General features: G+C 46.5%; 1 protein-coding gene across 1 annotated transcript in view; it reads left to right on the top strand.

The window, feature by feature from the left end:
• ATP10A (ATPase phospholipid transporting 10A (putative)) overlaps positions 1–26,382 on the top strand; it is a 185,025-nt gene that overhangs the window by 153,819 nt on the left and 4,824 nt on the right. The window contains 6 exon segments of the mRNA XM_059056027.2: positions 4,691–4,794; positions 4,875–5,001; positions 10,188–10,372; positions 16,317–16,644; positions 19,136–19,212; positions 22,423–22,548. Of these exon segments, the coding sequence (XP_058912010.1) occupies positions 4,691–4,794; positions 4,875–5,001; positions 10,188–10,372; positions 16,317–16,644; positions 19,136–19,212; positions 22,423–22,548 (947 nt within the window).

The following is a 26,382-nucleotide window of genomic DNA, read 5'->3' as shown; positions in this document are numbered from 1 at the left end:
GGTTACCACTTTGCTTCCCACGGTCCTCTCGCCATGATCTCAGTGCCTCAGAACAGGACTCCAGCTCCAGTTAAGGGAAAGTGCACTGGTTGATTGATCTCTGCAGACAAATCCATTTTCCTGTCACAGAGCTATCACCTCCCAAAGGCAGCTGAGCGAATTGCAAATGCGTCTTTGAAAGTGGTTTGCATGGCCTTTCTTGAGGGTGACCTACTCCAGGGCAGGGTTTGCCTTCCCACCCCTGTGTTGGTTCTAGGGTGGAAGTAGAATCCAATTTACAGGCTGATTTTGCATTCCAAGAGCCTCCTTCATTCGGAAATTTGATTTTGCATCCACGTAGAAGAAAAACAGATAGGTTTGGCAAATATCTGAGCAGATTTTATTCTACTGCAAAAATATCACCTTTGTCCTATTCCACAGCCTGGTATTAAAGATAGTTTAATGGACCGCTGTGTTTTAGACTTTACTACATACAGTGGGTCATGGATAAGGTGAAAAGACTGGACCAGCTCTAGCAAACAAGGGTGGGATGGGATGGCAGGAGAGGCTTACCCCCACGCCAGAGAGAGGGTAGGGAGCCTGCTGAGCTGTGCAAGGGACACGAGAGCAACCGAGAAGGCTGCAGCAGTGGCCACGCTTGTACTTAGCTGGCAGCACACTTTTAAAAATGAGTAGAAAGCCTCAAATTTCTAGACAAAGCACAAACAAACAAAACTTATATCACTCAGAGTCAGCTTCAATGTTAAGGGGTGAAGGGAGCAAGCTGGGGAGCTTCCCAGACCCCTCCACCTGATCCTGGGAGGAATTAACTACAGGTGAGAAAGAGCAAAGCCATGGAACAGACAGGTTCAAAGCACAACATTGCCCAAACCGTGACATTGAAGGGGACACCTTAAAAATAAGCAGTTTGTGTAGATCTCCGCCTTCCTCTGGGAATTTCCAAGCAGTGTGCACTTTAAATAAGTTTGAATCGGTCAGAGCTACATGTAGACACCAGGCAATTTAACATTCAGGATGTTCAGAGCCCCCAGTGGTTTCCCAAGAAAGGGGATGGCTCTGGGGTAATCTTGAAGTTATCCACCAGTGACACCCTGACATTGTACCTAAATCATTCAACTTTCACTTTGGAGGTGGGGTGGGTGGGCTTTGGAGCAGAGCAGGCTTGCAGATGGCCAAGCTGCTCTACCTGTGTGCAGGCAATAAAGTGAGGTGGGCACATGAGTGTCCAACATCTTTCTTCAAAGAGTTCACAACACTTTTACCAAAAAGGGCACAAGAAGGCTAAGCTGATGGTGGATGGAGAATGTGTTGTATTTTTAGGACGTGGCTATGTCTTGCCTGCCCTGCCACTAGGTTGTGTGGGATCAAGTAGAAAGCAGGGACTCTACCCCACCCATTACCTTACAGACCTTGGTTCAAATCCCAAGTCTACATTTATGGGCTGGGGTCACCCTGGACAAGTCACTCCTCCTGTGCCTCAGTTTCCCATCTGTACAAAGGAAATCAGGCTTCTGACCTCACAAGAAGCCCCTGTCCAAGCTCCTGGCACAGTGGTTGGTGTGTTATAGGCATAAAGCATAAGCTGGGTCCCTTTCCCTTCTCTCTGGTTTCTTTTCCTTAAGATTCACTTGCCAAGGTTCAGTCCAGTGCCACTCTGTGTGGTTTCCCTCCCTTCCTTCCTCCCTCCCTTCCTTCCTCCCTCCCTCCCTCCCTTCCTTCCTTCTTGCTGCGCGCAGGCTTTCCCTAGTTGTGGTGAGCAGGGTCTACTCTTCATTGTGGTGTGCAGGCCTCTCATTGTGGTGGCTTCTTCCATTGTGGAGCATGGGCCCCAGGCACGACCTTCAGTAGTTGTGGCCCATGGGCTCAGTAGTTGTCGCTTGCGGGCTCCAGAGCGCAGGCTCAGTAGTTGTGGTGCACAGGCTTAGTTGCTTCGCAGCATGTGGGATCCTCCCAGACCAGGACTCGAACCTGTGTCCCCTGCACTGGCATGCGGATTCTCAACCACTGCTCCACCAGGGAAGTCCCTGTGTGGTCTTTAAGACACAAAAGTTGTGATGGCTCCACCCTCCTCCAAGGGCAAGGATAGAGGGGGAGGGATGGGCAAGATGTGGTGGTCACGGCTTCTCTCCCTGCTGTGCTGGATGGGCTCCGTCCCACACAGAAACACGTCAGTGTAGTCTGTGACTGCACCCTTGTCCAGGGCACCCTGGGTCCCCAGTGGTCCATCCTGCCTTCTCTCACTCATTAGTTTTGTTTGGACCAGTGTGGTTAAGGGCAGCATCACAGCCCCTGCACCCTGCTCCTGCCTGGAATGCAACCTTTCCTTCCCCCTCTGGACAACTCAAGTACTTTATTAGTGTTAATTCCAGAGTCCCTCAGCTAGACATGCCTTTGCTCAAAGAACAGTCGGAATCTGGAATAATGTTATCATAATACCAGGAGTAAATGGTAGTCAAAATTAAGATGACTTTCAGTGTCATCTTTTCAGGAAATTTAAATTCCTAAAGCACAATAATCTAGGGCAGCGTTTCCCAATTCTCTCTCTCTGTTTTTCATTATTGCCCCCTTAAGGAGTCTTTTTAGATATTTTTTTCTAATGGCCCTTCCATGACATTTTAATGCCACAGATATGCTCTATATTTATGTACTGTACATGTATTTCTGCTTTACTGTCTTCTCCATGAAGAGCACAGATCTAGAAGATGAAGTGTTTCGTGTGTCAAGGAGCTGACCTGGTTAGTAGACAGCCTTCCCTAGAGCAGGGACCTCACCACTGGAAAGTAGGGTTGCCAGATTTAGCAAAGAAAATATATTGAATGTCTAGTTAAAATTTAATCTCAGATAAACGACAAATATGTTTTTAGTAAAAGTATGTCCTATGTGCTATTTGGGCATCTTATATTCTCTTTTTTTTTTTGGAAGGTGTAAATTATTTCTCACCTTTATTCTTTTTTAAAAAATTTATTTTATTGATGTATAGTTGATTTACAATGTTGTGTTAATTTCTGATACACAGCAAAGTGCTTGTTATAGTTCCCTGTGCTATACAGTAGGACCTTGTTATTTATCCATTCTACATATCTTTGCATCTGCTAGTCCCAAAACACCCAATCCATACCTCCTCTACCCCTCACCCCCTTGCCAACCACAAATCTGTTCTCTGTCTGTGAGTCTGTTTCTGTTTCATAGATAAGTTCATTTGTGCCATATTTTAGTTTCCACATATGTGATATCATATGGTATTTGTCTTTCCCTGTCCAACTTATTTCACTTAGTACGGTAATCTCTAGGTCCGTCCATGTTGCTGCAAATGGCATTATTTCTTTTTTATGGCTGAATAGTATTCCATTGTATACATATGTACCACAGCTTCTTCATCCATTCCTCTGTCGATGGACACTTAGGTTGCTTCCATGTCTTGGCTATTGTGAATAGTGCTACAGTGAACATTGGGGTGCATGTATCTTTTCGAATTATAGTTTTCTCCAGATATTTGGGCATCTTATATTCTGTCTGGCAACATTACTGGTGTAGGAGGATAGAAACTGCACTTTCTATTAAGTATGACTTTTCCTAAACGGGAAGTTTATGTGCCTCCATTTACACCCACCTCCTGGACGAAAAGATGCCAGATCACTCTTAATGAGGTTTTGTTTATGTGAGATTCTCATTTCAACAAGGGATATTAGAAATAGTCAAAAATATTATGAGGTTCTTTTTAAAATAACATCTAACTTTTGCTTTAAGTTTTATATTGAACATGTATACTATTGACAAGTAATGAAACAAGAGGTGGGCTAAATCTACTGGTGCAGATGTTTTCTGGGCGCCCTTTCTGGAGGCTGTTGGAGTAAATCACAGTGATGTGACAGGGCTCCTGTGACATTCCTGCTTAATGAATTGCAACAAAATTCCTGCTAGCATTCCAATTGCAGCCAGCTACAGTGAGGCAGAATGGGGAGGGCCACGTCATCCTCACTGGCTCTGAAATACATTCACTCCTAACATACTTTTATCACACGAAGACTAAAGTGCCTTCTGCCTTCTTTCTCACTAACAATTATTGACCCAAGAACACGGTGGAGTTAAGAAGGTGTGTGTCACTTTGCCATGGATTCCACAGTGGTGAGGCTCAGAGTCAACACTTCTGCAGTCTGGTAATAAACAGCAAGTCTGTTCCACATCTGGCTCTACAGAAAACAGAAAAGGGTGGATGTTTGGAAAAATCTTACTAGCTGATAGCTAATTTCTTAGTTGTTTGTGTGTGTGTGTGTGTGTGTGTGTGTGGTTAAAAAAACCACAATATAAATTTACCATCTTAACCAGTTTTAAGTGTACAGTTCAGTAGTATATTCACATTGGTGTGCAGCAGATCTCCAGAAATTTTCATCTTGCAAAACTGAAGCTCTGTACAACTCCTTTCTCCCCTCCCCCCCAGCCCCTGGCAGCCATCATCCTACTTTCTGTCTCTCTGAGTGTAATTACTTTAGAGATCTGAAAATGTGGCTGTTTTCTCTCCCTGGGTGAGAAGAGTACCCAGCTAGAACCTCTGATGGCGCTGAGCTCTCAGTTGCAGAAACTGCATATATGCAGACTCATTTCAACGGGCCAGGTGTCCTGGGAGTCCAGGCCATTTCACTGGGTTCTGTTGTTCTCACTCATCCTTGTTTCTGCTCTTACTCCAACTTAGATGACGCCAGAGGAAGGCATCAAAAGAAGATCCGGAGCAAGACTCAGAACTACCTCAACCTGTACGCGGTGGAGGGCCTGCGCACCTTGTGCATCGCCAAGAGGGTGAGTAGGCGTGGCTTTGAGGAAGGGGCGGGGCCGGCCACGGGGCTCGGCCTGGGTGCTCATCAGTGGGTCTCACCCAGGTTCTGAGTAAGGAAGAGTATGCCTGTTGGCTGCAGAGCCACTTGGAAGCGGAATCCGCCCTGGACAACCGCGAGGAGCTCCTGTTTCAGTCTGCCATTCGCCTGGAGAGGAATCTGCATCTGTTGGGTAATTACAGTCTCCAGTGGGCGGGTGCCACGGAGTCGGGTGGAATTTGCAGCATCCTGGACGGAGAGATGCCCTGGCTCTAGTCAGTGGCAGCTCTGCACACGCTAGGCTTGATTAAGGACCCCTCTGGCCTGACGCTAGTGCGGCCCCCAGGCAGGGCTGTGCTCGATTGAACGTTCTCCCCGTGGCCCGTTTCTGGGGCATTCTGTGTGCCACCCTGCCAGGCACCACTACAGCGCCCAACCTGCCTCCCCTGAAACCCTGCTTTCCCACCAAAAACAGAGATGAGGAGCAAGGCTTCTCAACAACTGATGCGTTAAAGGATCCCCCCAGTCCCAGGAAACAAACAGAAACTTTTGGACTCGACAGGGCTGCATTTTACATCTAGTAAATATTTCACAGATTTGATTGGGGTGAAAAAAAAGGGGGGGCTCATTCTTACTAAATTGTGCCCGTATTTGCTACTGAGTTCATGTTAGTATCTATAAAAGTATTTATTGCTTTAGTATTTATTTAATTTATTATTTAAAATATTTATTAATGTATGTATTAAATTAGCTGGATCTTTGTATACATGCTCTCTGTGCTCTCACCAGGAGCTGGTTGTGGCAGTGTTGTGTATACATACTCCCCGACTCATGGTGCTGGTGGTCAGATGATGATACTCCTGAGGCATGAAGATACGGGGGTTCATCTTTCAACAAGAAAGGCCGTAATTCATTTGGCCCCCTTACTAGGCAAAGGCGTTGGGATATCTCTGTATCTACATACTTATATCTAATAGAATAGCTAATATTCAGGTATTTAAGAGTACTACATATATATACTTTATGCAATATTCTGTTTTGCCTACGGTGTCCTATATGAGGCCATGCACTATTCAAAACAGCCCGAAGATCCAGAGGCCCAGAGGCATCCTAAATGGTACTCAGGAGGTGAATTTAAATGAAACACTTGGAAAATGGCTGTGCCTCCTCTAGATTGCCAGGTGGTTTTTTTGTTTTGTTATTTTGCGGTACGCGGGCCTCTCACTGTCGTGGCCTCTCCCGTTGCGGAGCACAGTCTCCGGACGCGCAGGCTCAGAGGCCATGGCTTACGGGCCTAGCCGCTCCACGGCATGTGGGATCTTCCCGGACCGGGGCACGAACCCGTGTCCCCTGCATCGGCAGGCGGACTCTCAACCACTGCGCCGCCAGGGAAGCCCTAGATTGCCAGGTTTTGATTTCCTGAACTAGGACTGTTCACATCTGGAACGTGCTTCTCCAAAAGACACTGTTGATAGACCCGTGGGATGGGAGGGGGTCTGCTGGTTCTCATGCCCCCCCCCACCGCAGAGTGTTCTCCCCTGGGACAGCTCTCCTCCCCACCAAGCTCTAATGTCTTGAATGGAGTGAAATCCGCCTCCCGGTACCTTCTTCCAGGGGGCACTGCTCCTACCCTCCAGAGCAATGCAGATAAAATCTCTTCCCTTTTCCACAGGATGAGACCTTAACTGTTTGAGAACACAGCTATGAGTCCCTGAGCTGTCCCTCCTCTGCCTGTCTTTGCAGGCACTCCTTTCTTTCCTTCTTTCAGAGTCTAGGGGCCCTGGCTCAGTTGTCCAGTCTTGGCTCTGCTGCTTACTGGCCAAGTGAGTCTGGGCACTTGCATCCTAGTTTCCTTCTCTGCCAAGTGGAGGTAATAGTTCTGTGAGGGTACACAGAGGGGATGCAGCAAAGCACTGAGCAAGGTGCAGGCACTGGGTCCAGCCCCACGTAGCTGCATGGTAAAGGTGATGAAGCTCATGTTACTGCTTCCATACCTGTGTGGCCTGGCTGGCATCTTCTGCACAGAGTCTCTGCTGATTGGGACCATAGAAATGGCAAACACACTAATCAGCCTTCCTCCTGCAAGCCAGTTCTTAAACATGTACCATCCCCTACAACCTGGAATGTTTATGGTTCAAATGATGAAGCCAAGATGGAGAGCCGGAGAACCCCCACCTCAGTGCTCACCACTGCTTCATCCATGGGCACTGTGCTCCAGCTCCTCTGATTTGTACTTGAGAAATGTGAAGTCAGCTTTCATATTTTTAATATCCCATGCCAAATACTCCTTTTTAAACCTTTTCATTTAGGTTCTTACATTAAGTAACATCAGAGAGCCACGGGGCAAGGATTGTCATTCCCACACCATGTTCTTGAAATTTTCTTTTCCATAATGTTCTGGCCAAGAACCTAAATTCGCAAAAGACAACATTCTGTTAACTCTCCCCATCGTTCTTGCTGGTTTCTCCAAATGTCATCTGAAACTTCCCAGTTGGTGAGATTTTTTCCCCTCCATTGAAAGCTACCTGACATCTGAGTGCAGTGAAGTAAGGTGGCACTAGCTTGAACCCCACTAACTACCCTGGTTATAATACTCAAAATGCCAGGTTCTCCCAAGGATCAGGTTGTAAAGAAGGTGACATTTATTCAAAGTCACATAAATTATATTACAAACAAGCTACCTTGGAGAGCTGAAAAGAGACGCTAGGCTTCCAGATCTTTTTTTTTTTTTTTTTTTTTGCTGGTACGCAGGCCTCTCACTGCTGTGGCCTCTCCCGCTGCAGAGCACAGGCTCCAGACGCGCAGGCTCAGCGGCCATGGCTCACGGGCCCAGCAGCTCCGCGGCATGTGGGATCCTCCCGGACCGAGGCACGAACCCGCGTCCCCTGTATCTGCGGGCGGATTCTCAACCACTGCGCCACCAGGGAAGCCCCCAGATCATTTTAAAAGGACTGTTCCTCAGATTGCCTCTTTATTCTCAGCATAGTTCACACTGAGACAGATATGCTTTCCATAATTTTATTTCTAAGTTCATTAATATCCTGTGTTTGATTCAAACATGCACATTATGTAGATGAGGGGCAGTCAAGTGACCCAATTAGGAGCCCATTACTTTGGCCAATAAGCTCCTGAAATAAAGAGGGTATGTTTTCAAGGTGTTAGGTTTTCCCTGAAAAGAGGCAAACTTCCTCTGGATGGGAATTTATCTGCAAGGTCTTCCTTGCTTTCTTTCTTGGTGGACACTTACCAAGGAGCCCTGGCTGAGTGGCCAGAGTACAAGGATGGGAGATAGAAGGCCTTTCTGCAGAAAATCCCCATCTAGTGAAGAGTGGGTAGTGATTGAGTTGTACACAAAACACTGCATTGTAGGACATGCTATCCTAGAGCAGACATGCAGTTCAGAGGTTTGGATCAGAGACATACTATAAGGGGAATGCTGGCCCTTCCCTGGCTAACTAACTTCCCTCACGCTGCTCTCCACACCTGTGTTGTGGGGATCATTGTAATTCTCACATCTTAGGGAAGCTGTGAAAACTTTCTGGCATATAGGAATCCATCAAGGTTAGCCATGGTTATGATTATTCCACAATCATTATTATTAAGTATGAATAAGACACTATGAACACGCAGAGGTGGCAAGATCATCCCTACCTCTTTCCCCCACATCAGGGAATATATCCTAGCAGAAGTGACACTTAGGATGCACTGAGAAGTGTCGACTCTGTTGGATGGTGAAGATAAGGAGCCAGAGATGCACACTCTATTCTAATGCTAGAGCCACAGAGCTAGGGAAGGGGAGAGGGGCCAGGAGGGTGGTCAGGGTCATGCTTACCATGAGCAAGCAGCATAAAGTGGTTCCATTCCTAAGCAGACCTTGAACCCCACACCCCTGCCTGGTCCTTCCTGGGAGGACTTAATGGTTCAGAGCAGAGGAAATCTTGGGTGCAATGTCCCCTCCTCCTTTCTGGGTCCTTCCCAAGTTACCACTTAGCCTTCTGGTGCATTCATCAAGTGTGGGGTAGGCCCAGGTCCAGCACCCAACACAGCCTTAATGAGATGGAAGAGAGAATACAACCACTTGCCCCTGAGGGGGCTTCTGGGGAGTTGGTGACACTGTTTCCTGAGCTCAGGGCTGACTACACAGCTGTGTGATTTGTGAAAGTGCATCAAAGGGTATACTGAAGAAATGTGCACTTTTTGTACGTGTGTTCTACCTTGACTCCTTCCTCCCCGCACCTGCCATCTCACCCATTCAAGGCAGAGAAAAGGAAATGATGTCTATCTTAGTCATTTCAGGCTACTTGAACAAAACTTCCATAGACAAGGTGGCTTAAACAGCAGACATTTATTTCTCAACAGTTCTGGAAGCTGGAAGTCTCAGGTCAAAGTGCTGCGCAGTTTGGTTCCTGATAAGGGCTCTCTTCCTGGTTTGCAGATGGCTGCCTTCCTTCTGCATCCTCGCACAGTGGAGAGAAGTTGTCTTCCTTGTGTCTTTTGTTATGAGGGCACAAATCCCATTCCTGAGGGCTCCACCCTCATGACCTAATCACCTCCCAAAGGCCCCACCTACTAATGCCGTTACCTTGGGGATTAGGGCATCAACCTGTGAATTTTTAGGGGGGGACACAGACATTCAGTCTATAACAGCATCCCAGCACAGGGAGCAGTGTGCGTAAAAGAGAAAGGCAAGGCTGACAAGGAGCCCTCAGACAATGCTGCACTTCTAGAAGGAAGGTGAGACCATCTCACCAAGTTGGAAATGGAGGGAAACTCAGGCTGGCCTAGAGGACACTTTTCTGCATTGAGTAGTGTATTTTTCCCAATATACTGAGACCTGCATGGGAAAATCTGCCCCTTAAGCATTATTTTTGTGGAAAAAACATTCAGGATAATGTTGCTTTCAAGAAATAGTGGGCCTTTGTGGTCAGTTTCAACAGCTAATGGTAAGCATTGTTGAGAGCAAGCACTGTGGGTGTCATTCACCAGAAGCTTTCTGTGGGATGGATAAGTTTTAAAACTTTTCATCCCTCAGAATATGGTCACTCCCACCATCTCCCCACAAGCTTCGTTTCCAAGCTATCTGTAAAGTTAAAAGTTGGCTGCATGTTAGAAAGCATTGGAGGTGCTCTGCTGTACGTCCAGAGAATTATGTTCAGTGCCTCCCAGGTATCCCTACTGTGTGGAATCGAGAGCTAGTGAAGATGCCCCCATGTCCTGAATGAGGAATCACCCGAGTGCTTCCATATAAGATGGACCACAGCAGGGCCCAGTTTGCAGGGTGGGCCAGCACCTCTGCTGTGTTGGAGTGAGGCATTCATGCCGGTCAGGGTCGGGGCCCATGAGCAAGGGGCTTACCCACACTGTTGTACCTTTGACCAGGTGCTACTGGGATTGAAGACCGCCTGCAGGACGGAGTCCCTGAAACCATTGCTAAATTGCGTCAAGCAGGCCTGCAGATTTGGGTTCTCACCGGTGACAAACAGGAAACAGCCATTAACATCGCTTACGCCTGCAAACTGCTGGACCACGAAGAGGAAGTCATCACCCTGAATGCCGAATCCCAGGTGGGTGGATGTCAGGGAGACCTGCTCTGCCTGAGCAGCCTCACACCACACCAGCCCCAGAGCAGAGCAGGAAAGAATGCCTTCCATTTCTGGCAGCCCCTGTGAGGCGGGCCTTTGCCCTCTGCTCTGTTTGCACCTGTGTTGTGTTTCTGGCACTCAGAACGTGCTTGTCATAGTCTTGGAAGATGTGGGATTTGCTGGGATTTCTTAGGAACGCACATCTGGGCTTTATAATGCAATGTTCAACCCGCTTTTTCCTGACATACTTTCCAGCCATCAGTATCAGAGAGTGTTTTTCATGAGGTCACATGGAGCCAGGGCAGCGGTCCATTCTGCATTGGTGTCCTCAGGATAGCATGTGTTGTCTCATGGATGCCCCAGTGGCATGTGGGTTTTCATTTGTCAACAGCTATTGACTGAAATCCCCAAGTGTGGAGGGTGGATCTCTTACCATAGGCCCTGGCTGGGGCTCTGATTCCTTGAGTGACTGACTCTCCCTTGGAACATCTCCTCCAGCAGATGACAGAGTCTAACTTTTATGGATCATGCTCTAGGTGTCGCACTTAAGATGTGCCTAATCACAAGGATTTCTCCTTTATTTTCTTCTAAAATTTTTATAGTTTAGCATCTCAGCTTTAAACACAATCGTTTTTGTGTAGAATTTTGTCTAAGGTGTGAGGTTTACATCAAACTGCATTTTTCTGCATTATTCAGGCACCGTTTGTGGACAGCCTTTTTTCCACTAAATTGTCTTTACACTTGAAAATCAGTTGGTCCTATTTGTGTGGGTCTACTTCTAGACTTTCTATTCTGTTCCATTGATCTGTGTGTCTGTCCCTTCACCAATATCATGCTGTCCTGTGGGTTTTTAAATATCTTAAAATAGGCAGTGTTTTGTTTAATTTCCAAGTGTTTGGAGTTTTCCTATTTTCTTTCTGTTACTGATTTCTATTTGAAACCTATTTTATTGATTTCTATCCATTATTGTCATAGAATATGCTTTTAATGATTTTAATTCTTTCATATTAATTTTTTTTAATGACCCAGGGTATGGTCTATCTTGGTGAATGTTCATATGCATATGAAAAGAATGTGTGTTCTGCCATGTTGTTTGCTGGTATATCAATTAGATCCAGTTGAGAGATGGTACAGTTCAATTTTTCTATAATAGGGGTCAGCAAACTGGCCTACGGGTCAAATCCAACCTACCACCTGTTTCTGTAGAGTTTTATTTGAACACAGCCTTCCCCATGTTTTTATATACAATCTTTGGCTGTTTTCATGCTATAATGGCAGTTTTGAGTAGTTGCCACAGAGACTGAATGATCTGAAAAGCCTGAAATAATTTACACTGGCCCCAAATAGCTACTCCAGCTATTTTGATTTCTGTTTGCATGGCATACCTTGTTTGATCCTTTAGTTTTTTTGTTTGTTTGTTTGTTTTTTTGTTTGTTTTTTTTTTGCGATACGTGGGCCTCTCACTGCTGTGGCCTCTCCCGTTGCGGAGCGCAGGTTCCAGACGCTCAGGCTCAGCGGCCATGGCTCACGGGCTCAGCCACTCCGCGGCATGTGGGATCTTCCCAGACTGGGGCACAAACTCGTATCCCCTGCATCGGCAGGCGGATTCTCAACCACTGCGCCACCAGGGAAGCCCGATCCTTTAGTTTTTAATCTACCTGTAGCATTACATTTGAAATGAGGTGAGGTTTTTTGTTTGTTTATGGGTTTTTTGGTAGATAGGTCATGTTTTCATATATTCAGACAGTCCCTTTTAATTGGTGTGCTTAGATCATTTACATTTATTATAATTATCAATATGTTTGTATTCAAGTCTACTATTTTATCTTTTGTTTTCTTATTATTCTCTGTTTTTAGTTCCTCCATTCCTTTTTCTACCTTTTTTTGGGTTATTTGAATATTTTTTAGTATTTCATTTTAATTTGTCTCTTATGTTTCGACATCACTTAACTTTTTTAGTGTATTTTCTAGGATTACACTATGCATACTTAAGTTGTCACAGTCTACTTAGAATCAGTGGGGATGAAGAAATCTTACCACTCCACGTGCCCCTTACTCTTCCCCCTAACGTTGAAGATGTCATATATTACAACTGCATAAATTGAAATCCTCATCAGATATTATATTTTTTGCTTTTAATCTAAAAGCATATTTTGAAGAAATCAAGAGGAAAAGAATGGTCCATTATATTTAGTTAAAATAAATTATATTTACAATTTCTGTTGCTCTTCTTCCATTTCTGTTGTTTCAGGTTTCCTTGTGACACAATTTCCCTTCTCTAGGAAGAATTTCCTTTAGAGTAGGTCCACTGCTGGCAAATGCTCTTGCTTTTCTTCATCAGAGCATGCCTTTATTTTACTGTGGTACCTAGTGAGAAATCAACAGTCATTTGAATCATTATTACCCCATAGCTAATGAATCATTTATATCTGGCTGCTTTCCAATGTTTTTCTTTGTCTATAATTTTAAGCAGTTTCATTATCATGTGTTTGGGCATGGATTTCTTTTGATTTATAATCTGGGATTTGCTAAGATTCTTTAATCTGTGGGGTTATGTCTTTCACCAGATTTGGTAAGTTTTCAGCCATTATTTCATCAAATCCTTTTTCTGCGCTGCACTTTCTCCTCTTCTTCTGTAAGACCGATGACATGAATATTGGGTCTTTTGTTATTTTCTCAAGGGTCCCGCAGGTGCTCTTCAGTTTTCAATTTTTTTTTTCTCTCTTGTTCAAATTGGATAATTTCTCTTGATCTGTCTTTGAGGTCACTGACTTTTTCTTCTGTTATCTCCATTCTGCATTTAGTGGTTTTTTAAAATTAAACTTTTTATATAAAATGGCTTTAGATTTACAAAAAAATTGTGAAGATAGTACTGTTTTACCTATACATAATTTTGCCTAATATTAACATCTTTACAATTTTTAATATATTGATATACAGTTACTTACTAAAATCTGTGCTATATTCAGATTGCCTTTTTTTACCTAATGTCTTTTTTGTTTTCCAGAATCTCATTGAGGACCCACATTAAATTTTCTTTAAATTAATTTATTTATTTGGCTGCGTCAGGTCTTAATTGCAGCACATGAGATCTTCGTTGCGGCACACGGGCTCTTCACTGCAGCACACAGGCTTCTCTCTGGTTGTGGTGCTCAGGCTCTAGAGTGTGCGGGCTCAGTAGTTGCGGCACGCAGGCTCTCTAGTTGTGGCACGTGGGCTCTAGAGCACATGGGCTCAGCAGTTGTGGTGCACAGGCTTAGTTGCCCCACAGCATGTGGGGTGTTAGTTCTCCGACTAGGGATCGAACCTACGTCCCCTGCATTGGAAAGAGGATTCTTAACCAGTGGACCACGACCAGGGTAGTCCCCAAGATCCACGTTACATTTAGTCGTCATGCCTCCTTAGGCTCTTACTGGCTATAACAGTTTCTCAAACTTTCTTCATTTTTGATGACCTTGACAGTTTTGAGGATAGATACATTCAGGTGTTTCGTAGAATGTCTTTATATGGGAATTTGTCTGATAACTTTCTCATGATTAAAGTTATGAGTTTTGGGGAAGAAGACCACAGACAAAGGGCCATTTTCATCATTTCATCACATCATATCAAGAGCGCATTTTGTCAACATGGCGTATCACTGTGGATGTTAATTTTGTCAGGCTTCTCCCCCATAAACTAATTCTCACACTGTCCTCTCTGGAAGGAAGTCACTGTGCACAGCTCACACTTAGAGAGTGTGGGGGTTATAATGCCCCTCCTTGAGCACAGAGAAATTATGTAAATTATTTATGTAAACCAATGATGGACACATAAGTGGAATCCAGTGAGCTTTTCATTTTTGTTAATATGTTTTGGGTGTTCTAAAATTTTTGTTTGACTCCTCTTTATATCTTCTGTTTTTTGCTGAGACTTCCTTTCTATTCATTTCTAGAATTTTTTCTTACTTCTTGGAACACTTTTATAATGGCTGCTTCAGAGTCGTTGTCAGGTAATTCCAGTATGTGTGTCACCTTGACATTGGCTTCTGTTGATTGTCTTTTACCACAGGCACTGAGAATTTCCTAGCTCTTTATATGCTGATAAATTTGGAGTTATGTTGTGGGTATTTTGAATGGCACTCTGGTCATTTTAAATTTGGAGAATGTGGATTTTTTTAAGGCAGGATATCAGTCCTCTTGGGTGCAGGCTGCAGGCTCTGAACAGCCTTGGGGTGTTGATTCCAATGTCAGTTTTGTTTGGCCTTTGCCAAGCTGTTAGAATCTGTCTCACATTTTTGCCAAGCTCCCCCCTCCTGACAATTTTTCCAGTGCTTTCTGATTCTCTGGGATTCCCTCTGGCATGAAAGCTGGGGTTTGAGTTACCTTGATCTGCTTTGTACTTCTGCACCGACTTCCAGGGCCAAGAGGTGGCAGGACAGACAGAAAGGAGGGCAGCCGTTGCCTTGCTGTCCTGGGGCCACAGCTGCTCTGATAGGAAGGAGGGACCACCTCCCTCAGAGTCCCCGGCAACAGATGGCTGTGCTACCACTGTTGTTCCTACTGCTGCCCAGAGAGCAAAATTGCCTGGGGCTGGGTTCAAAAGAATAGAGGAAAAAATAAATAAAAATGGGTTTTCCTCCACTTTCTCTAAGCATTGGAAATTTTCTTTTCCGCTCCTCAAGCCAGAAGTAGAGGGCTTCTAGAGCTGGAGCTTTCTCTGTCCCTGCCTCAGTGCCCACCTCCAGCTTCCATGACACCTGGGTCCAGGTGAGGGCCTGCCAGAGTGACAATGGAAACCTTGCAGTTCAGTGTGTTTAGAATGCTGGTCTTCTTCCCCAGCCTGACAGCTGCTGTTTACTCTGAGTACTCAAAGTGGCTCTATGAATCTGTCCAGGTGCCACAGCTGCACCTGTAGGGGAGGCAGTGCGTGCTTACTCCATCCTACCTTGTCAGTGCCTTGTGCTAGGACCAGGGCATCCATGGTATTCCTGCAATGAGGTCCCACATTCTCTGCAAGGCCTTCCCAGTCACCACCACTCCCAGCCCTGCCTGGAAGCAAGTCTCCCACTCCCTGTATCCAGGGACATTTTGCACATGCTGGTCAGTGACTTGCTGTGGTCATGGGTGTGTGTGTGTGTCCGGCTGCCTGCCCATCACTCAACGCCAACAGCTGTGTCTTCTTGGTCTTCTTTTCTCCAGTCTCACTCACTTTCCTCGATATAAAAGGTCCTCAGTTAAGTGCTTGTCAGACACACCTGGATTCCCACAGTGCATTGTAGGAGGCTGCTCACTAACCTGTGGGCTCACTGTCCATCCGTGGAGGACCAGGAACCACTTGAGTTCCCTGGAGTGTGTTCGTTCTTGGAAACACTTTTCCCTCCTATGCCTCTGTCCCCTGACCTTGCAGCTTCCCCGGGAAGTTTCCCTATTCTTTCCAGAACTCAGATACAGCTTTGGAAGGGCACTGCCAATTCAAAGCCTCAGTAATTAGGCTTGTTTTTTAACTTCATTTTCCTGAGCTTAGGGAGACACTGATTACTCTTCTTTCGGAGCTAATCACAACAGAAGCTTTTGTTGGTACCTCACTAGGAAACAAGAAGGGCTGATTAAGGGCCTCTGAGGACCATGGGGAAGTGCCTGGAAAGCTCCCATAGCCTAACTAGCCAGCAGCTCAGCCAGCCTGGCCAGGCCTCCCAAAGTGAAAATGCTTTGTCCTAACCTTTACACCGTATAATGGAATCAAGTAGAGTCTTATAGGAACCCTAAACCAACTCAAATCCTTTCATGTTGAAAGTCATCCACTTCTACTGACTTCCCAGGCTCAGGAGGGTCACCTCCTGGGCAGAGCCTGCAGCCTGGGTCCCTGGAGAGTCTCAGATGTGTTGTGCGGGTAGCCTGGTCTGTGATGCAGCCGAGTGACTTGCACCGTCCTCTCGTGTCCGTTTCAGGAGGCGTGTGCAGCCCTGCTGGACCAGTGCCTACACTATGTGCAGTCCAGGAGCCCCCACAGTTCTGCCGACAAGACCGCTGGCGGCGTGAGCGTGGGCTTCTCCCCCCTCTGCCCTCCTTCTGCAGCCGCCATCTCTGGCCCCAGCCCCAGCCTTGTGATCGATGGGAGAAGTCTGGCTTATGCCCTCGAGAAAAACCTGGAGGACAAATTCCTTTTCCTTGCTAAGCAGTGCCGGTCTGTCCTTTGCTGTCGCTCAACTCCCCTGCAGAAGAGCATGGTGGTGAAGCTGGTCAGGAGCAAGCTCAAGGCCATGACTCTGGCCATAGGCAAGTATCCAGGCTGAACAGCCCCCACCTCTGCAGCTGCTTCCTGTTAAGGCATCTTGAATTTCCTGCCCCTTCTACACTATGCCATAGGATGGGAAAATGCTTCCTTGCTCTTTTTTCTATTTATAAAATCACACCTGGTACAATGAAACAGGCAGCCTGTTCCAAATATAAAGCTTGGATTTGAAAGCCACAAAATATACTAGCAACAGATATAGCTACATATTAGGAAGTCAGTAATTCAATGGTGGTTGAAGAAGATGGAGCTTATTACTGTCTCCTGGGCGACAGAAGACTACTGTCCAGCAGCCTCGGCCACAATGGAGCCCAGCACACTAAGCATGACCCCAGGCCAACTTAGGAAGAAGGCCCTTTGCAGGTGCTTCTGATGGCCGTGAGCTGCCTGGAGTCCAAGGCTTCATCATGCTGCACGACCCAGGGACTCCATGATGATCAGAATTCCCATCACTTCTTGTCTGCTGAACTTTGTTTCAAGACAAGCATCTAATTTAACAATCCCTCCTAAGGTCTGAATAGTTGCTAAATTTTGCATCATTTCCTTAAGAACTGCATCTAATGGTGGTTTTTCCTTGCAGACTGTTGGTCTGGAGAGCCTTCTCGGCTCCTGTTCCGTGCTGCACGGTGCTCACCTGTGTCCCCCAGGGGAGTGTCCCCACGTCTGATACAGGTCCAGCCTCCAGGGAGGTTCAGGGACTTGGCAGCGCCACCTGCTGGTGAGGGATGGGAGAGACTGCAGGTAGCCCAGGAAAAGAGATGATATGATCTCCGGGATCCCCCGATATCAAAGTTTGTTTTCCCTGCATATAGAATGCACACCGGGGTGAGAGTTGGCTCTGAAATAAAGCATCCTCACCAATCAGTAATAGTTACTGTATTTTCTACAAAAGGTCTGTGACAGCCCCTCCTTGATGACATAGGGATTGCTACCCTGTCATACAGGACACCTCATCAGGATAGTTGAGGCCGGTGTTGAGCCCAGTCTGTGGGGGATGGCCTTAGCATGGTCGTCATGGAGACGGCCCTGCACATCCCCAGGGCCATGGTATCTGCTAAGGGAAGTGAGTGTGTGTTCATCTGTGGCCCCTTGGTTCAGGCTGAGATAAGACAGGCAGCTCTACTGGGGGTGGCCCCTCCTCAGGGAGGCTGTCTCAGGACCACCTTTGCCCTCATGTGCCTGGAGGGGCCTTTAGGGCTCTCTGAGCAAGTGTTGGAGGGAGAAGCTGAGGAGTCTGCAGGCTGGGTCTGCACCCTTACCGATAACTTTGCTCTTGTGTAACATGAGGACACTGCCCCCCAGTGGGGCTCGTGTAAGACCTGAATGATAAAGCACATTTTCACTGCCTGGTCAGTGCCTGCTCAGCCACTGAATCACTGATGTGTGGCATTCATTTAGAAAAACGGAGGTAAAGCTTGGCTGGTTAGAAAGAAAAGAAAAAACAAAATAGAATCTCAAAAGGGAAAGGGAAAGTAAGGACCAATCAACTTTAGTTCATTTCTTTCTATGAATTAAAGCATGGATGTGACCAAGTCCTGGGCATCCAGCGGTTAATAATCCAGAGAAAATCATTGTCTACATATCTCATTTTGAATGGGATGCTCTGGAAAAAGCTGCAGAGGTTATTGCTTCAGAGAATTTCAATTTGACAAATATTGACTCATCACCCATGTTGGGCCCAGTGCAACAAAGAACAGAGGAATCACAAGGGAGAGATGTCCTATAGCCATGGTCTGAGATACTCTGACTTTATGGATCTACACTTTTTGCATATTTGAAATTTGGGAGGTACTCAGTGATGTGGGCCCTTCTGCTGCCCTGTTCCAAGAACGGTCACTATCACTGAATGACAATGACTTTAAGTCACTGCTTGCCTTTCCCTAAAGGTGTCCAGAGCTCTGGCCTATACCCTGTATTCCTACACATTTTCTGTGACTGAATAAGTAGACGGTCTCCTTTATCACATGCTCAAAGAGCCCAGGGGTGGACACTGGTGTGCAAAAAGAGCTCCACAGTTTGTTTGGGTAGAGTTTAACCTCCTTCGTTCAGTTTAGGAAACCACTCACCTGAGTATGAACTGGAGTAGCCTTGACTGACGTGTGACAAAGTCTGGAGTGGTTCAGGAAACAGCAGTGAAGGTGGTGGTCATATCTCTCCCTGTGCTGGATGCCACGTGAAGGGCTCTATTGGTGTATGAGCCAGTAGCTTGGAACGTGTACTGACTGGAAAGGGACACACTGGCCACCGCTTTTGGAAATACCTCTTGGTGTGGCTGGTGGGTGCAAGCCTCCCACTAGGCTTTTTCTGGCTGCATAACTTGGTTCCCCTGAGGCAGACTCTGCACTGCCTCTTCCTCACTCCTCCCCAGGACCCTTCACAGGACCCAGCTCACGGGGACCCCATGAAGATCCATCAAGCTGATTCGATTCTGTGCATCTCAACTCAAATGATTCTTCCTGCCCGTGCTGTTTCTAGGAGATGGAGCCAATGACGTCAGCATGATCCAGGTGGCAGACGTGGGCGTGGGACTCTCAGGCCAGGAGGGCATGCAGGTAAAGACCAAAGGGGCTGTCCTGGGTGACCAAGGGGTCCTCACACTGTGAGCTGTGCTGGCCTTCTTGTGGGCTCTGTGCTGCAGAGCTAAAGGGTTGGAGTTCAGTACAGCTGGTGCTCTCCTTCTGCTAAGCCAAGTGGTAGGAGACCAGGTGGCAGGTGGCTCTTCATGTTTATGAAGCCACGTGCAGTGAATGTGTCTATTAGTGTATTTCTGTGAAAAGGTGAGATGGAGCGAGGCACGGTGAGTCATCACCTTCCTCTGGCTGTCAATGGTTTGTCCCTCAAAGGCATTTTTTATTGCTCCTGAACATTAGTGATACCATTTGAAGAATGGACTTTGCTGTAGGACTGTTGTATCCTGGTGTCACTATAAAGATGGAGTGCAGCCATCCTTGCTCATGTGAAGATTTATTTCTGCATTTTTCATTTGCCACTGTGTTGGTTCCTGACATGTGATCCAGACAATGAACAAATGAGTTCATTAAAAATGTACTTCTTGGGACTTCCCTGGCAGTCCAGTGGTTAAGATTTTGCCTTCCAGGGCTTCCCTGGTGGCGCAGTGGTTGAGAATCCGCCTGCCGATGCAGGGGACACGGGTTCGTGCCCCGGTTCAGGAAGATCCCACATGCCGTGGAGCGGCTGGGCCCGTGAGCCATGGCCGCTGAGCCTGTGCGTCCGGAGCCTGCGCTCCACAACGGGAGAGGCCACAACAGTGAGAGGCCCGCGTACCACAAAAAAAAAAAAAAAAAAAAAAAAAAAAAGATTTTGCCTTCCAATGCAGGGGGTGTGGGTTCTATCCCTGGTCAGGGGGCTAAAATCACACATGGCTTGTGGCCAAAAAAACCAAAAACATAAAACAGAAGCAATATTGTAACAAATTCAATAAAGACTTTAAAAAAATGGTCCACATCAAAAAAAAATCTAAAAGAAAAAAGATGTACTTCTTTTGGATGTAACATTACAATTGCTGACATCTGATTAACTTTGAGTCACAGTATTTTTTAACTTGGTGGAGACTTTCAGGAACAATCTATCCAGTTGTCTTCTTTTAAAAATCAGCATGTTGGTCACTGTTTGGTCATTGGTCGATCTCATTGATGCATTCAGTCAGTAATTAGCTATTGAGAGCTCGTGCCACACTTGTGCAGGCTTGATGATTTTCTCACTTGACGGTGAAATCCCCGTAAGATGGAAAGTCCTGAGCTAGAAGCACGGTCGCTACATCTCGGGCCCATCCTCAGCACCTTACAGCATCTTACTCTCCTACTGCCCCTCCTCTGACTTGTGTTACCTTATTGTACATTTTTCTTCCTCCATGAAATTGAAAATAGAGCCCAGCTTGGACTCATCCTTGCCTCTTCATGGTGCCATGTACATGGGGGAAGCTCAAAAACCATCTGTTGAATGAATGAACAAAATAATTAATTCCTTCTGATTTTTTCAGCATTGCCTCTTTTGCATTCATTTCCTAGAGTGAAAAGCTACCCAGGGTAGTGCTTGTAAACCACATATGCAGAGAAATGCACCCAGTGAATCCACTTTGTATCAGAGTCTCTAAGGCTGAGCATGTGGGTGAGGAGGGGCGTGAGCTGCCCCCACTGCATGGCCTCAGGGCAGGAACCGGAGGAGTCTATGAGCCATGAAAGAGGTGTGGGGATCAGCCAAGCTGTAGGGCTCATATTGAGATTTGGCTTTCAGTGGACGTGACTTCTGCGTGGGGTGTTGCTGGCTGCTTCTGTATTGTTTAAAGCTATAGTTCTTTTTTGAGGGCACATTATGTAAGATGGCAGTAAGACTGGACAGTTTTTCTTACTGCTCTAAGGGCTCAGGTTACCCAGGGGAATGTGACCCTGTTTGCATGTTAGTCAGTCTGATAAGCAAAGGGACATTGTGCAGAGCTCTCTGGGAGATGCACTTTGTGGGGCGCTGCGGCCACAGGGACCCGAGGAGTCCAAGCTGAGTCCCAGAGGAAGAGTGAGGGTGATTGCAGCTCCCCAGCTCAGCCAAGGTGGGAAGGGTGTCCAGGGCAGGGAGACAGAGGGGACCAAGGAGATTCTGTAGCTCTGAGATGCTCAGCCTTTTTAGAGTCTTCTGGTCAACCATGTTTGTTGAGCGCCTCATGACCCAAGCACTGACTGGGAACTAGGGCTGCAGAGTGATCACAACATCTACCATCCTGGCTCTCATGGGATGTTCAGAAAGACCAGAGAGGGAAGACAGAGAAGTATTTTAAACTTACACCAGTAGTCATAACTGTAGTGAGTGCTTTGAAAGAGAAACTCTAGTTTCCCTGTTGAGGATGTGACAGGAGGCTCTAACCCAGCTGGGAGCATTGGGGAGGCTCCCTTGACGGAGGAACAAGCAGTGTGTTTGGGGTGTGGAGGTGGAAAGTTGTGGCCAAAGGCTGGAGAAGCACATAGGGCCTGGAAGGAGGGGTCTATCTGCAGTTCTCATGGGTCAGGGCTGCTTCTCAAAGACCCCCTGGGCCTCTCCTTAACTCTGTTTAGCAACAACTCTTTGAGTTTTTAGACTGACTCCATTGAGTACAGGGACCCTGTGTGATGGTGTCTGTCTCCAAGTCTATGCCTGGCAACTGGAGGGTCTTAGTACATGATTTTTGAGAGGAATGAATCATGGAATAAATGAAGGAAGGAAGAAAAGATGCACAAAACCCTTGACTCCTACATGTTGACAGGAAGAGGGGTAAAGACACTATTTGCTTTCAGATCCTTGTGTTTGGGTTCAGAAAGCAGGCATTCTAAGGCTTCATTCTTTTCTGTCATGTATAACGATGTTATTCTGTTGCACAGATGGGACAACATCATCACCTACTCTTTTCCAGGTGTTGTTTAAGGAAGTCCATAAAATTTGAAAAGAAGACATAACATTTTTGTGTGGAATAACCCTCAAAGATAAGCAGAAATGTATGGAAAAGAAAGCATGGAAAAGAAAAAGCAAAAACTTTAAAAATCCATCAATTACATATATTTGAAATCTTAAATGAGTCCTCTAGGGTGATATCCCTAAACTAGAGTGTTGTTGAGATTGGATTTTTCTTAAATGCAGGCGTTCATCAGGGAGATGGTGGTACAGCCAGATCAGACTGGATTTCTCCGTCCATGTTGCACCTTGTGTTTGGGGGGAGATGAGACAGACCTTAGGCGCAGTGAAGCGGCACCAGTAACGGGAACTCTCTCCCTTTCAAGGCAGTGATGGCCAGTGACTTCGTGGTGCCCAAATTCCGATACCTCGAGAGGCTCTTGATTGTTCATGGACATTGGTGCTATTCCCGAGTTGCCAACATGGTGCTGTACTTCTTCTACAAAAACACAGTACGTATTTGGTGCCAGTGTCGAGGATCTTTGATGTGAAAGGCCTGAGATTCACAGGACCATCACCTGAACGTGGCCGGAGGGCTACCCCACAGCCTCCCATTGGTCCCACCCTCCTTGACCTTTGTGGATTTTCCCCAGGCACGGCCTGGCGTTGTACCCTACAGGCTCAGAAGTATTAACTCACCTGCACCTCTGAGGATGGAAACAGGTAGATCCAAGGAGAACATCCACTTGGAGCTTTATAATGAGAAGTAGAGTGACCACAAGGTCCAGGGGTTTGCATGAGGTCATCAGCCAGTGAGTGGCTGAGACTGCATTCAGCCCCCATCCATCTGAGTCCAGCTTCCAAGCCCTTGACCACTCTGTCCCTTGGTCTCTAAGGAATGGTCTGCCAAGGTGCCCACAGACAGGAGTGCTCTGATGGGTGCTGTCTCCAGAGCAGGCAGGGGATCAGAAGATGAGCAGGAGTGTGATTGGCAGTCCTGGGTCAGCATGAGAGGACTCAGCCAGGCTGTGAGCCTGATTCTGAGCAGTCTTCGAGAAGCCTTTCCTTGTTCCCCTGGCCGACATGAATATACATATTCCTATGGCTGTATTGTTGCTTCTGTGTTTGTCAACCATAGGCATCATCACATTTTACCATAGTTTTCTATTCAGGGTACTTCCGCACTAGACATTGACGCTCTACTACAACTTACTACACTCTACTACAACACCTAGTCCACTGTACCATCTCAATAAATATGCAAATAAAATAATTTCACTTGTAAATCCAGGATTAAGATGGACTGTCCAGGGACTTCCCTGGTGGTGCAGTGGTTAAGAATCCACCTGCCAATGCAAAGGACACGGGTTTGAGCCCTGGTCCAGGAAGATCCCACATGCTGCGGAGCAGCTAAGCCCTTGCGCCACAACTACTGAACCTGTGCTCTAGAGCCCGCGAGCCACAACTACTGAGCCTGCATACCACAACTACTGGAGTCCACAAGCCACAACTACTGAGCCCGCGTGCCACAACTACTGAAGCCCGTGCGCCTAGAGCCCATGCTCTGCAACAAGAGAAGCCACCGCAATGAGAAGTCTGTGCACTGCAACGAAGAGTAGCCCCTGCTTACCGCAACTAGAGAAAGCCCGCATGCAGCAACAAAGACCCAATGCAGCCCCAAAATTAATTAATTAATTTTTTAAAAAAGAAAAGATTGTTCAGAACCAGTCAGTGAAGTATGTGAAATGATAAAAATTTGATTGTGACCTAAACTGATTTCATAGAAAATTGTTTATTCAGATACAGATGGGCTTTGATATAGCAATTATGGCATTGAAGCTTTGGGGTCCAGATTTAATAAAGTAGAAACAATCGGAAAAAAAATGCGCCCACCCTGGGCCAGTGGGAAGGGGATGCCAGCAGGCACCCTCTCTGGCCAGCTCAGTCTGTAGTTGACCCTTCAGTTAGGGCATTCCCAGACCTGGCTGGCTCAGGACAGTTCTGTCTCTCCAGGGACTCTGATCCAGGGCCCTGGTCCATTCCCTGTTGACCCTAACATTTAAATCTTAGTTCTTTCACTACTATGTCCTTGGCAGACAGCTGTATGGCAGCCATAGTCCTCCAGGATGGACCACATGGCCATTTCAGCACCCTGCCCTACTTGTAAGTGAGGTATAGACGTTCTGCTGAGAAGTTGCTGGATTGCTACTTGTCCGCTTTGCCTCTGATAGCTTGCTGTTGAAGGTACAAACAAGGAGACAAAGTAAATAAACTCTTGGGGTAACTGACTCTGCACAGTAGTCCCATAAACCTACCCTACTGAAATCCACAGCTCCAAAGTCAAGATCATCCTGTAGTCTTCTGAAACAAAATCAAATAAATTAAAAGGTTTATTTGTTTATTTCTAATTCCATTTTAAATCTCCATATTCACTCTGAGCTACCATCAGGACAGTTCTTGTGCAATCCACACAAGGATGTGCCATGCTGTCCCTGTCCTTGTCAGATCACTCCCCTTTTTTCTGACTGCCTGGCATTGCTTCCCTAGTACCCCCCCCTCCCCACCAAGCACACAGTTGCAAACCTGGAGGATCCCAGCTCCCAAGGGGGTAGGAGGGTGCTTTGAGTAAAGGTGAGTGGGGCTGGGCAGGGTGGAATCCTATCCCCGTTTCTTTAATTCATTAGCTGTGCAATCTGGAGCGAGTTATTTGCCTTCTGTGGATTTTGTTTTCTTTATCTGAAAACAAAACAAAATGGAACGGGAATTGAACTCTGCTCTCTGTAATTCCTAGTTAAAATTTATCAGATTGAGGGGACAGCATTCAATATTTCAGTTGCAGACGAGGCCCAGAGTGGCCGCCTGCAATCGTCACTGGCTCCTGCCTGCCACGATGAATCTGTCCTCACGGAGGGGACAAGGAAGGAGAAGGGGTGCCTGTTTTTATTCTGTATAAGATGCAAGGCCTCTGTTAACAAGTACTTAATCTACTTGAGAAATTTGAGGATAATCACTTAGCCTCCCAAAGTGAGAAATTCATTCGTTTTAGGAATAAGTTGGCCTTCCTTCCAGTAAGGAGCAGAGAAGAAAACTTTCCATAGCAACAGTGGTTTGGGGAGAAGGCTTTTGGGTACTGCAGTAAAAAAAATAAAAGTCTCAGGTATCTAAGTACTTTTCCTCCTCTTTGTCTGACTCCACTTGCTCACTGATGACTCATTAGGCTGTGCCTGAGGAAGTGGGAGCAGGCGTGGGTGTGAAAAAGGGAAGAAAGTCATTGAAAAAGCCAAGTTTGTCAGTTTTTAGGGTGGAGGGGAAAAGTTGCATTAAGTCACAGATTGAAACAAGTCCTGGAGGATCTGTGTCATTAGAGGTGATATCAGTGTAGACTATCATTTTTTCTGATCTTTGGAACAAGCCATTTTCAGGTCAAGAAACTCGAGCTCAGAGAGGTTAAGTGACTGTGTCAAGGTCAGAAATGTGCACAGCGGCAGCTCCAGAACCCACACCCAGGCCGTTGTATGCCGTGCACAGCAGAGAATGTTCTTCCACCATGGCTCCTCCAGGCCACGAGTGGTTGAACAAGTTGGGTTTGTTATTCATACGATGACCATAGTCTAGTCGTTTGACATCTTGGATCTCAGTTTACTTTCCTCTAAATCGGGTGAGCACACTGGCCCTGCTTGAGCCTCAAACAAAGGAAATAGCCATCCTGCTGACAGTAACGACCACAAACCACTGATGAACATCTCAGCGGGCAGGAAGCTCTTGTGAGTACTTGAAGGTGCATTAGTCATTAATCTTCACCACAACCCCACAGCTAAGTACCATTGGTGTCCCTATTTCACAGACAAGGTCACTGAGGCAGAGAGGGGCTAAATGGTCTGTACCAGGTTGCACAGCTAATAAGTGTAGGAATGCTTTGCAATTGTTAACCTGCCATGCGCCCCATATAACATCAGGCCACGGATGTTCAGTGATCAAGTAGTAGTGGGAAGAGGTCCACCCAGCTCCTCCTACTGCGCATGGGAGGAGGCTCTTCCACCTCTCTGGACCTCACTTTCCTGTTCAGGGTAGCTGTAGGGACCAGTGATAATGCCTATAGCTCACCCACCAACAGAGTGCCCAGCAGATGCCAGGGCTCAGTCAAGGCAGCGATGTTCGTGTCACCATCAACTTTACCGCCATGCTTGTGTGTGTCCTCCCCTCCATGCGAGTCAATAATTGCACACTGTTCCTCATTAAAAGAGGGAGGCAGGATCCAGGGTGTAGCCCAGGTAGGGTTGGTTTAGTGCCACAGAGAGGGGCATAAGGAAAGAAGCCTCATGATGGGTGAGGTATCCAGCCAGCCC

This window comes from Kogia breviceps, chromosome 3 (genome assembly GCF_026419965.1).
Source record: "Kogia breviceps isolate mKogBre1 chromosome 3, mKogBre1 haplotype 1, whole genome shotgun sequence".
Lineage (NCBI taxonomy): Eukaryota > Metazoa > Chordata > Mammalia > Artiodactyla > Physeteridae > Kogia > Kogia breviceps.
This window is presented reverse-complemented; position numbering and strand designations above follow the sequence as displayed.